The sequence below is a fragment of the Nematolebias whitei genome, chromosome 1, assembly GCF_014905685.2.
Source record: "Nematolebias whitei isolate Nwh7 chromosome 1, NemWhi1, whole genome shotgun sequence".
Lineage (NCBI taxonomy): Eukaryota > Metazoa > Chordata > Actinopteri > Cyprinodontiformes > Rivulidae > Nematolebias > Nematolebias whitei.
Window position 1 is genome coordinate 14,834,700 of NC_056498.1, and position 13,269 is coordinate 14,847,968.

The window sequence follows — 13,269 nt, forward strand, 5'->3', positions numbered from 1 at the left end:
AAACAAGTAAAATAAGTTTACTTTGAAAAATAGTATTAATAACTTCAGCTTAAAAAAAAAAGTGTGACATTTGAATCTAACATCTCTGTATTACTGTTACGTCCTGGCTCGTTTTGGATGCAACATAAATGACATGACAAAAGGTTTGTGACAAAAAAATTAAAACAAAATGTGACGATTTATTTTTGGCTGAGTTAACAAATACTAAACAAAAACACAACAATAGCTGGCGTTCTGCACACAACTTAAGTAAAAACAACAAGAATACCTCCTTGTTCTGAACAATGACTCAGCTTCTTGAAAACAAAAAAAATGAAACATCCAAACCAAACAAAATCCAGAAACCCAACTAACAATGATCAAACTAACAAGTGGCTCCACAATGAGAATGAAATCCCCAACCAAACAAATGTGTCTTTGCTACCAGTCTTTCAGAACCAATAAGACAAAGAAAGACATCTGGACAATCATCTGTGGACAGGTGAGTCTTGAAGGCTTTGTCAAAAGTCCACCAGTAGAGGGAGGCAGCGAGCCAGCAGCAACCAGGCATTACAGAAAAGAAAACTGCAAAACTACAAAAGAAGAAAGGCAGCACAGGCCTGAGGCCGAAACACCCATCCCCTTAAAACAAAAGCCCATATAATGTTGCTGTTTCTTAGTGCATGACTGTTAGCCATTACAATATAGTTCTGTCTAAACTTTATTTCAGTAAAACAAAACAAATCACTGACTCATGCAGCTCGGAGCACTATACTTCCTCGTGGAAGCTGCGTATTTCTAATTTTATTCAGCCTTTTAAAGGAATCATTTCAGAAGAGCTTCATCCTCCTTTAATTCAGACTGTGAGTGGAAGAAAGGTTAGGAGAAGCCAAAAAGCTTTTTGATTTCTTTTTCTTTTTTTTTTTGCATCCTCTTAGTCTGATTGTAAAGGTCAACAAAGGTCGCCCTAACTTTAATGCTGCAAAGGAAACTAAAAAAGAAAAGGGAACTAAACGTAGTTCTCGGAAAAAATCCTCAACAAAGAGATTTACGTTAAAAGTGCCAAATAAATGTTCCAAATTAGTGTCATTAGAATATATAATATTAAAAAGGTTTGAATAAAAACAATGTACAAAGTAACATCTCTTCCAGACACAGACTTGAAACTGTTCAGAAGTGAAGAATCGTGTCAGGACTGAACTGAAGAGGGAGGAGAGAACACTTCTCTGTTTATTTCTACTTTTCTCTTCTTTATTTTACAAACCCCCAAACAAGACTAGGACTGGCTATTTCTGCTGCCTGCTCCTATGTTTACTATATCATGATATTTTAATCATGCAGTCTTTGCTGATTAACACATTTATCAGCAAATAATAACCATGACAAAATGATAATACTCAAAGGTACAACAAAAGAGAACCTGAAGTTGTGAGTCTTTCGTTCAGTCATTTCTTGTTCTCTACACAGACGTCTCTGACTGAAGCTTCATCACAAACTTGTGGCTTTTAGGATCAACAAACTCCTCGCCCACGCGCAGGAAGGGGAGGGGCATAACGGTGACGACCAGGGCGAAGTCGAGGCGTTTTAGGCAGAAGACCTGGCCCTGACGCAGGGAGGCCGTCACTGGCTCCTCGCTCACTAGTGTCCACTGACCACCCCTGCTGTTGTCCAGGTACTGCAGAGTGGGACCAGGACTGAGGTAGCGCTCCAGGAAAGCCTTTGGAGACAAAGAAGAACGTTTAAACCCTCAAAACAAAGTTAAAGAACTTTCTTCACTGAAGCAACTCCTAATAAGAAACATAAAAGCACAAAAAAAAACAATTTTATTTTATTTTGAAGATAACTTTTGAAACTGTGCATTCTGGGACTTTTTTTCTTCTTACTTGTTTGAATCAACTAAAAAATAACAGCAGTGTGGCTGATTATGAATTTACATCATATAAAAACTTCCTTCAACGAGGCCCAATAATAAAAAATCATGACTTTTTGTAAAAAATCTAAGACGACAAAATGAGTTAGGGGTTATCAACAAAATCATGTCCAAGGAACAAAATTCTCCTAATCAAACATAATAATAATAATAATAATAATAATAATAATAATAATATAGAATTGTTCTTATGAATCAAGAATGTATTTCAACTTTAGGGGTTTACACGCAGCATTTGTGTTTAGTCAGCATACATGTGGCTCATTTGGTGACTATTGTCCTACGATTTCATGTAGAAAGGTTCAAGTTTCTTTATTGTCATTTGCATCACATGTGGTACATGAGGTGGAACAAAATTGTGTACTCAATGTCTAAATAATACCCCAAAATAGCAAAAATATAAAGTATAAAAAAAGAAACAGTATAGGATCTAAAATGGGGGAGTGGTGGCGCAGAGGTTAGAGAGGTGGGCTTGTGATCCGAAGATCTTCACGCCCCGGCCCCGACAACATCAAAATTGTGGGTGGGGTAGGTGAAACACCCACACCTGCCCCCACCCTCATTCGCCCCACTCTGGGCCCATGAGCAAGGCCCTTAACCCCCACCATGTGCTCCCTAAACAGGTCTCTCTTGAAAATGAGTTCTCGTGGCTCAATGAGACTAACCTGGATAAATAAAGGCTAAAAAAAAAAAATATACCCTAAAAACTTATAATGTAAAATAATACGGTGTATTAAACAGCAGCCTGAACATGAGTCTGTTGTGAGCAGATGGGTATGAATACAGCAGCTGTAGAAAACTGTACAAGTGTGTAATGATTCATGTTTCATGTCATGCCAGGTCCATGGATGTATTTTCTGCTTGCCCTGCTAAACTCCACTCATCAGCTTCACTCAGCTCACCTGTGTCACTCCCAGTCTCCCTCCTGCTGCACCTCCCTGACAGATTGTCTGATCGCCTCTTGTCTCAAGAAATCTACAAGTTCCTGCTCTCGCTCTTTTTACTGACCCCACTTCATCACCACGGACTCCTCTCTTTTTGCCTTGTACATGACAGATAACTTCAGCCCATTAGATATCTGGACCTCGACTCTCACTCTGCCTTCTGACCACCGATTCTTGCTCAACCCCTCTGATAAGTATCACCTTCTCTGCCTCTCTGTGAATGACCCATGTCTGTATTTGACCATGATCTCAGACCCCCGGAGTTGTGAGTTTCCAGAACTAAGCTCCATGAAATGAATAGGAGTGTTTGTTGGACCTTCCAGGTTACACTCAAATATCACGTGATCTGGCTGAACCTACATCCCTCCTAACCTCCCTTCCCTCTGACATCATTACAGCGACTGCATCTCCACCATGATCAGACTCTGCAGGCTAGCGCTTCAGAACCTCTCACGTTCTCCAGATAATCCCAGTCTCCAACCTGTTCTCTCTCCCTGCAGAGTTTCAGCTGATTTCTCCTTCAGGAGTTTCTCTCCTGACAAATTTTCAGTAAATCTTTTCGTTCACTCCTGTGTGGTGGAATTTCCGGGTCCCCCTCGTGATTCGTTACAGAAGTGTAAAGAGAAACTACTTTAAAAAGAAATGTTAAAGCTGCTTCCTGTAAGGCAGCCATAACCACATAACGTGTCTGTCACTCCCTGATAGCACTCTCAAAGACACGAGCAGCCAGAAACACAGGATTAGAAACAAAAGGCAACTATGCAAAAACTAGTCTCCAAAGAAACTCCTGACATGTGAGTGGCAGAAGCATCTGGTTGTTAATCATGTACATTTTTATGTTGGAAATAAGATGTTGCACTTCCAGTTTTAAAGAGTAAACTATGATCTCAGATAGAATGAATGTGTGCTCTTCACACGCTTGACATTTGTGAGAAAATACAAAACACACAAACAGTACGTCCTATAGCAGTGAGACACAGGGTGGGGAAAAACAGAATGCCCACATTTCTTGAAGTTTGAGGGAATACATATGAGTTTGCAAAGACTCCAACATTTAGACAGCTGTAAAATTGGTGCGCAACGTTATCACACTTGACTCATCATTGAACCTTTTGTGGTAAGATACAACTCAAACTACGATTCAGTCATGTAAAGCCCAATATTTAGTGATCCACAGAAACATTTAATGTTTACAATGTGAACTATGACTTTTTTATTTGCAGGAGAAAATATTTCACACAAAGCATTTCATTGAGGACAACAAAGATAATGTTACTAACAGATTTGCATTTACATCTATGTTAGATTTATTGTTCTGAATAAAGTTTTTACAAGGCAATAGTCTATGCTAGGTTATCTAAACATTAGCGTGCTAACTTGAAAGGCATTTTGCTCATGACAAGTGACTTGGAAGATTGAAGAGAATTTGTTTTGTTTTACAGATCAGTTAAAATAAACTTACCATGCTCTGTTCAGTAAAATACACTAGTACACAGTACTGCTCATTGCTTCGTCTGTGCTGAAAGTGAAACTTAAGTGAACGGTCATGACTTGAAAGTAGTCTTCATGCACCCTCTACTGGATATATTGTACAATTACAACTTGGTCAAGCATTTTAGAGATGAAAATTAGAAGTGTTTATATCGCCGCATAATGAGACAATTATCACAGGCTACTGATATATCCTCAAACTAGAGTTGCACTCGGGTCCATGTAATCCGAACTGACACAGCCCCAGTCCACAGCCATCATCTCCAAGCCCCACCCGATCCGATGAATTAAAAGTAATTACAGGTCCGAACCCGAAAAACACACAACATTTTTGATTAATCTTTGACTGCTTATACCACCGACTATTATTAATGGTCGGCGGACATGCTTTTGACTGCATTGGACCCTTCTCTGACATGTCAGATATTTTGTGATGTCACCTGTTTGGGTCGTCGGCCGCGCGTGGTCACTGAGTGCAGCGGCTGAATGAATGTCCATTTGGGCTGATGGATAGCTGGCAGTAGTCCATCTGAAACATAACTGAACTTTTTTACCTCTTTCAACCAGCTGGTCAGCGTGCGGTCAAATGGCCGAGTACGGCAGGTGTAGTATGGCAAGCCATGTTTGCATAAGTTGGATCGTCAGCCGCATGCGTCGCTGACGCAATAAAAAGCCCGACACCGACCCGGCCCACACATTAAGCATATTATTATGGCCTGGCCCGGTCTGAATCCGGGTCGGGCGGGGCCAGGCTCCGGGTTCGGGTTAGAAACGATAGCTCTATCCCAAACATCTATATTAACCTAAAATATCGGCCTTACCAATATATCAGTCACACTGTAATAAGTTCATTACAACACATAAATTTATATCACATGGATAACAAGTATCAAAAATAAAATAATTCAGTCTAAAAAAGCCTCCTAACCTTGGGGGTCATGCTGTGCATGATGCAGAACTGCAGATGGTTGATGATGCTCTCCATGCTGTGATAGCACTGCTGCCTGGTGGCCCGCAGGTACTTCTGCATGGCCCGTGCCATGGGGGCAAAGATGGCCTGGGCGGCCTCCCTGGGGTCCATCACCTCCCGCGGGTGTTTGGGAGAGGATGCAAGTGATTCTTCAGTCTGGTGACGCTTGATGTGGGTGAAGGCTTCTTCTACTGCCACCACCAGTCTGTAAAGGACACAAGGCAGCACATTTGTATATATATATTTAAAAATACTTTACACAAAAAACTGAATAAAAGCTATGTATAACATGAAACAAACAATCAAAAATATTTCAGCTCGTAGCCATATTTGAATCAAAGACCCTCTAGTTCATTAACAGGATAGTTTATGAATAATTTGACCACTTGGTGAATTAAATAGGGTTTCTGTTAGTTTTGAACAGAAGATCAACCAAATATTCCTTCCAACTTGTTGAATATTCCCTTTGAACCCATCCCAGTTAATACATAAACAGTATCAGTAAAGTATTTCACGCAATTCAAGAAGAATTACCATTAGAGATTACCTGGCCCTCCGTTTGCGGATCCTCCTCTCCACCTCTGCCTCCTCGTAGTAAAACTCGTTGTGGACGTTGTCTCTTCGTCGAGAAGTGGCTGCAATCATGGCTCTGGACTGCCCTGTGGAGTTGTTGGTGCTGTTCTCTGTGGAAAAAAACCACTGAAGGTAAAAATAAAGCCATCCTCCCTCTTGCAGTTCTGGTGTTTTATGTGTCAGGGCATAATAAAAATGATCTGGTCTTTTCAGGTTACTCACATCTAACCACAAGTGTACAGAAACACAACATATGCAAATGTCCCACCATGACTGATTCAACAAAACACAACCAGCAAGGAACAACTAAATCTACTTTTGCTGTGTTTCTATGATTTGATGATAGTTTCATTGAGCCACAATAACTCATTTACAAGAGGAACCTGTTTCCTGCCCTGGAGCATACAAATGTGTGTTAACACAATGACATAGAAAGAACATCAGCAATGACCTTAAAGAAGCAGCTATTGCTGCCCATCAGTCTGAGAATGATTAAATATATTTTCCAAACACTTTGGACTCCATCATTCTACTGTTAAAAAAAACTGTTCACTACTGAACAACATTTAAGACAGCCTAGCATATAATCCTGAGGTCATACTACGCAGTACTCAGACAAACTGAAAAACACAAGAGCTCAATTTTGTCTGAGAAAAATGTTCTCGCTTTATCTCACTTACTCAAAAGAAGCCACACTCGATGGCAGGAGAAGATATTTAACTGGTTTTTACTTGCAAGGACAGATTTTCAGGACAGATTACAAAGATATACAGGAAGTACACACATGCAGACCAGTCATGAGAATCTGAATGAGCAGTATTGGATTTGGTACCCCTGTGATGGACTTGCGACCCGTCCAGGGTGTACCCCGCCCCTCGCACAGTGATTGCTGGACATGGGCACCAGCGACCCCCGTGACCCAAAATGGAATAAATGGGTAAAGATAATGGATGGATGGATGGATGGATTTGGTACCTGGATGATTGAGCATGAACTTTTGATGATTCTCAGCCATAGTAGTTAAAAACATCCATAAACTTTGACATAAATTCCCTAACACATTTCAGACCTAAAGGCCTCACTTGGCGAGTTTATGACAGTACAGTTAGAACAAGACTGAACAAGAGTGGCTTATTTAAAAGGGTTGCAGGAAGAAGTTTCTTGTCTCTTGAAGGAACAAGCCTTAAATAAACCACAAGACTTCTGAAGTCCTTTCAAAGTAGAGATGTTTCCCCATAATGCACAACACCATGTTCAAAATAACAGCAGAGCCCGTGTAGAAGATGTGAGTGAGAAAAATGAGGGTGATGCTTGTTCCTAACTTTACTACACTTGTTTTATTTTGTAAAGTTACGGGCAGCAGGCCAGCTCACCGACTAATAACAGACTGATTAATGTCTTCACCCTTTTATAATCCGAACTCGTCCACTGAAGTAAAACTGGGTTAATTACACAAACTTGTGTACTTTAATCCACTGACCAAATAAGGAAATGGTTGAATTAAGTCTTTTTAAATTTTATTACAAAAATACTAGCACAAGCACCTAATACTGAGTGCACAGCGGAGGGCTGATGATTTTGTCTGATGATATGGTGGAATCTATTGTGTTTTTGTACACGAGGTTAGGTTTGAGTATTTTTCGAACCTGGGGAAGATCGTATAGTTTTATTATGTTGTATGATCAAGCAATGGGGCTTTTTCAGTCCCGAATGCTAATACCAGCTTCCCAGTAACTCTGGAAATCAGAGAAAAGTATACTTTCTGTCATCTCTGAATGGGACTCTGCCTGCCACCAAAGGCACTAAGTTCTGTGCATTTTGTATGACTGAAATCTCGCCTGAATCTCCTGGAATTTCAGGATTTCCTCAGGGAAAAACCACAGAAAACTGAACGTTACATTTGATCTTTGCTAATAAATCCTTAAAGATGCAGTAAGAATGGTCCAGAATGAAGAATCCTTTCTAAAAGCTCGTCACTGCACCACAGCGAAACAGAATTAACAACTGTCTAAAAGCAGTGCAGGTGAACAACATTATGACCCATTTGAGTTGTTACTGAACTGTCATTCAATATAAGCAACAGATCAGAGCATTAACGGTTAATCATCAGAACTACACGATGTTCCCAGTTAACCCTCTATGTTTGCTGTATTTAGTAGTGCAATAGAAACTGTGCTGACACAGAGAAAATACCTTCTTCCAGATTGTAAACTTTGAAGGAAGACAGCTTCTTGTTGAGAATGGACTTGGGGAGGTTGAGCAGAGCAGGATTATAGACCGGGAAGTCTTTGTAGTACTGGTCCAGAACACACACTGCTGCCCGCTGGATACTGCAGAGCGTTAGGAGGAAGAAAGGTGCAGTGAACTGCAAGCACAGCTGTTATTATAAGCATGCACACGTTCACTGCTACACAAAGGAACTGGTGAACTAGATAACGACAAAAACCAACACCTCTAGGTGAAGCGAGTGAAAAAAGAAATCTTTGCTGCATTTGGTCATTGAACGGAAACTAAATGAGCCACACTTAGAACAACTAAAACACTAACAACCTTTTATATTTATAGTTTTATGTTTATAAAAATATATATAATTCTTATTTATATTTATGTTCAAATTACTGTGCTGTTGTACAAAGACAGATAAAATGTCTCCTAGCAGAAAGTTTTTCCCTCTGACCTACATCTGGTTGAGAGAAAGCTTTCAGTTGTTTTGTTGGACTGTTCATTCTGTCGGGGTTTGTCTCCACATTTAAACCTTCTAAAATCAAAAGCAGCAGCACCTACACAATCATCACTTCTTCTTTTCACACCCATTCATTCTGCTCTCGCTCTCGTGCAAGGCGGACGCCTCCTCTCCCTCTCCTGTTCTCCTCCTGCTTTTTATTGCTCTCTGTCCATATCGGAGCTCCTGTTACACATCTTCCAAAATTAAAACTACTGTCATGGATCTTGTCAGCAGGACTTTCAACGCAATTGACAAAATATTTTCAACAAAGCAACAGTGTCCTGGAGAGCCCTCATGCCCCGCTAAGACTCACGTGGCAGGACACGTCATGGCTCCGTGGGGAGTTTGGGTCTGATGTGTCTTTTTGTGTTGTCTCAGGAGGACGCCGAAGACGTCTATATAATTGGATTCATGATAACAGGGTTTCTGCTGTCTGGCATCGGTGAATTCCTGTGTTATCGGCTATTAAGAAAGACAGCAGCAGCACTTTTGGCAATGGCAAAACTGTTGAGTCTGTGTGAGGTTTGGTTCATGCTTCAAATACTCAATATCAGCTGATTTACAAGCTAAACCATAAGACGGAAGCGATTTGCGAGAATCACAGGCCACCTGCGGCTTCTGGGACTCGCCAGCATGTCGGAGACAACCTTGCATGATGTTCATAGCTCGGATTAGTGGAATGCACATAAATCTGGCCGTTCTGGATCTTGAAAGTACCAGCAGGACTCAAGGCTGACAAGAAAAAAACAGTCTGCCTGAAAAAAAATCAACAATTGTGGCTTATCTGAATCTGCCTCCCCCAGTTGGCTTCGAAAACAGGCCGACATCAAATTTCTCCAGGGGTGATATGTGTAAACTAAGGAAAAGCTTCATCTATAAAACTCCCCCCACCACCCCCTGATAACTTCTGTGAAGGCTTATCAGAACTGTGCCAGCTGACACCAACATCTTATCAGGACTATGGACTATCTGGAAGTGCTTCATGGACAAATCTCACTGTCCTATCCTTATGGATTTTTCCCCTTTTCTATCTAAAACAGTATTCTGAAAAAGGATAAGGGGCCGCGCTCCAATAGCAGCAGCAACGTGCACTCTGCCCATCTTTCGGACGACTGTACGAACATAATCTCACTGTATTTCAGTACAATGATAATAAAGCTTATTTTGATTCTGATTCACCTAGGTAAATGTCTGACTGGGAAATAAAGGTAGGTGCTAGTCTTTTTATAACTTTAGTGAGACCTAGATAGTAATGAAGAAACTTGGAAGATAAAGAACGTTGCTGTGGAAAATCTCCTACAGAACTCACTTGTGTAATAAACTAAGCTGACAAAATACGGACGTTTGATGTAAAATCTGTTAACTAAGAAGTTTAAAAACACAAGAGAAAAAGAATTGTTAAAGCTGATGACTCTCTTTTCCTGACAGCAACCTTCAGCCAGGCTGACAGAAATGTAGACTGCAAAGTAAACCTTAGACATCTGAGGCTTAAATCGGAAACATCTGATTTTAACACATGCAAGTTTTTATATGGAGTTTGCATGTTCTCTCTGTGCATGCGTAGGTTTTCTTTGGGTACTCCAGTTTCCTCCCACAGACCAAAAACATGCATGTTAGGCTGATTGATAACTCTAAATTGTCTCTAGGTGTGACTGAGAGAGTGAATGGTTGCTTGTCCTGTTTGTTTCTATGTGTCCCTGTGATGGACTGGAGACCTGTCCAGGTTGTTCCAAGCCTCTGGATGGATGGATGGATGGATGGATGGATGGATGGATGGATGGATGGATGGATGTGATAAGTTAAAAAAAACCTTAACTTCCAGTTTTGAAGACAGTGGAAACAACAGAAGTCAGTGAGAGTTTGTCTGTTTGCATTCTGCCGGTGGGGTGGATGAGATTAAAAAAAAAATTTTTTTAGTTTTTAATGTAAAGAGTATATAAGAAGTGTAAAAGACTGTTATAAAAATTGCCAAAGTGTTGAAAAGTTTAGACGGCTCTAAAGTTATTACGTGACATAATCATACTTTTAAAATTATCTCAAAATGAATTCAACTTAAACTCTGATTGTGTAGAAAGTGTATATCAAGATGTTAGTTGTTTTGTGTAAAGTTCAACGTGCTGTGGCCAGTTTAAGGCTTCAACATGCTTTGTTCTTGTGTAAAACTTCCCTGCAATCTTGTTCATAGGCATGTGTTCAAACTGTGTTTGGGTCAACTGCACCACAAAATGTAACCAATGTGTCTTTGGTTTCATAAATCAGTGGTTCCCAACTGTGGTCCTTGAGGAACACCATCCTGCATGTTTTAGTTGTTTTCCTGCTTTGGTTTGAATGAATGGGTGATTAACAGTCTTCTGCTGAACCTGATAAAGTAATTAAATCTCTGAATCAGGTGTGTTGGAGCAGGGAAACAACTAAAGTATGCAGGGTAGAGTTCTTCAAGAACCATGGCTGGAAACCACTGGTCTAGACCAATATGTTTCATATATTAGGATAAACAGGTGGCAATAATGTACTTTGACAAGTATCTTTCCAAAAAAAAGCGAAATCTAACTAATTTCTCGACAGGAACTCAACACAATTAGTGTGACTTTAAGTCCATGAGTGACGGTTTTTACAAATGTTGGTAGCAAATCTCTTCAAACAGTATGTCATCAGAACAGGCAACCATGTTTTTCTTGTGCGTATGAACATACTTAGTCTTCATCTGTTATGCTTTGGGCACCATCTTTTTAGTTAAAAGTTTATCATTATAACTTATAAAATATTTAAGGATTATGGCCTGCACATGATGGGACTTGATGGACATTTGCGAGCTGCTACAGATTAGCAGCAACATCTGAGTCGTCTGTTTCTATATTTGGAGCTACGCTGACGTACTGCAGCTGAGCAATTTTAACCAAATGGCATTTTTCATTTTCTAGATTTACTGAATTTGACTAATGTTGAAATAAATTAGAATTTATACATTTTAAGGGATGTATATATATATATATATATATATATATATAACTTATATTTTATTGACATTTTCTTAGAACAATTAGTCTAGAAGTATAATATACATACATCCTAAACAATGGTTAATTTTCCAGAGTTCTTGTTATCCAGTTGTTAAGGTGGTGTATTCTTTCTATAATGAGTCCATTTTTCATTAAATTGCACCTCTTGCAGTGAGTTTTTCCACTGAAAATATCTCTTCCACAGTCACCACTCCACAGTCAGTGGATCCACTTTATGCCACGTTCTTGTGATGGCTTTTTAAATTGCTGTTAACAATATTTTAATAAAGTATTCATCATCTTTTTGTATTATGTTGTGTGTAAGATTTCCAAATAAGATGTAAATTTAATTAGCTGGAATGAACTCAACTGAATCAGATTGTGTGTAATTGATTTTGTACCTAAATTTGCGTGTTGTATCGAAGCAAACTTGAATTAAACTTGAATTAAAATTAATAACTGAACTGCATGAAGTCAAAATTTAATTGGGACAATTTAATTATTTTAAATGTTCTTATTTTGTGTCCTGAGATGACTTTGTGTGTGTGTAGTTGGTTCATATAATGAAACATCCATCCATCAATCCACCCAGCAGTCACTGCGAGAGGCAGGGGACACCTGGACAGGTCTCCAGTCCATCACAGGGACACATAGAGACAAACGAGACAACCATTCACTCTCTCGCTTACATCTAGAGACAATTTAGAGTTACCAATCAGCCTAACATGCATGTTTTTGGTCTGTGGGAGGAAACTGGAGTACCTGGAGAAAACACACACATACCATACCACTTTATTTATAGAGCACTTAAAACAGCGACAAGGCCAACCAAAGTGCTGTACAGACAGAAGAACAGGTAACACACGAAGCAATATACAAAATGAGGTAAATCAGAATATAGACATAAAAACGATGCAGATAATGATGACAAACCAGTGTGGAGCATACAGGATCAAAACACAGATCATCTGGTGTTGAAAGCTACTGAATAGTAGTGGGTTTTTAAACGGGACTTGAAAACCGAGAGGGAGGGGAGAGAACATGCACAGAGAGAACATGCAAACTCCACACAGAAAGACACCTGGCTGGGATCTGAACTAGGGATGCACCAATCCACTTTTTCCACTTCCGATACCGATATCTGAGGTTTAGTATCAGCCGATACCAGTCCGATACCGATCCGATATCGATCGATACAGAAAAACAGTGCTGAACTCTGTTCAACAATCTCAGCGTGCTCTTTAGGGTGAAATCTCTGGAGATGCTTGATTAAGTTGGTAGTGTTATAACTGGAAGATTTAGTGACAGTCCCTGGAACCATCACTGTGCACGTATTGCACGTAGCTGTTGAATGTGTTGGCTGTAGTGTGAAATAGTTACAGATGGCTGATCCTTTCTCTCTCTACATTTTGAAAACAATCTATGTGGTGAGTCCACTAGCGCGTGATGTCACTCAGTGCACAAAGCAAAGAATTAGAGTGAACAGATCTGCCCAGTCATGGATCGGTCACATTGTCACCGATACCCGATCCAGAATTTTTTTATATTGGGACCGATACTGATATTGGTACGGATCGGTGCATCTCTAATTTGAACCAGCAACCTTCTTGCTGCGAGACAACAGCTCTACTAACTGTGCCACCTAAAGAAACATTCCT

The 13,269-nt window shown here is 39.9% G+C and overlaps 1 protein-coding gene across 2 annotated transcripts in view; it reads right to left on the minus strand.

Annotated features, from left to right (window-relative positions):
* Positions 1 to 1,438: 1,438 nt before the first annotated feature.
* The window catches only part of LOC119408452 (vang-like protein 2), a 32,686-nt gene continuing 20,855 nt past the window's right edge, over positions 1,439 to 13,269 (minus strand). For both annotated transcript variants that reach the window (XM_037675288.1, XM_037675281.1), the window contains exons 4-7: positions 8,081 to 8,217; positions 5,862 to 5,997; positions 5,273 to 5,519; positions 1,439 to 1,696 (exon numbers count right to left, since the gene is read on the minus strand). In XM_037675288.1, coding sequence (XP_037531216.1) covers positions 1,439 to 1,696; positions 5,273 to 5,519; positions 5,862 to 5,997; positions 8,081 to 8,217 — 778 coding nt within the window. The remainder of the gene's footprint in view (positions 1,697 to 5,272; positions 5,520 to 5,861; positions 5,998 to 8,080; positions 8,218 to 13,269) is intronic.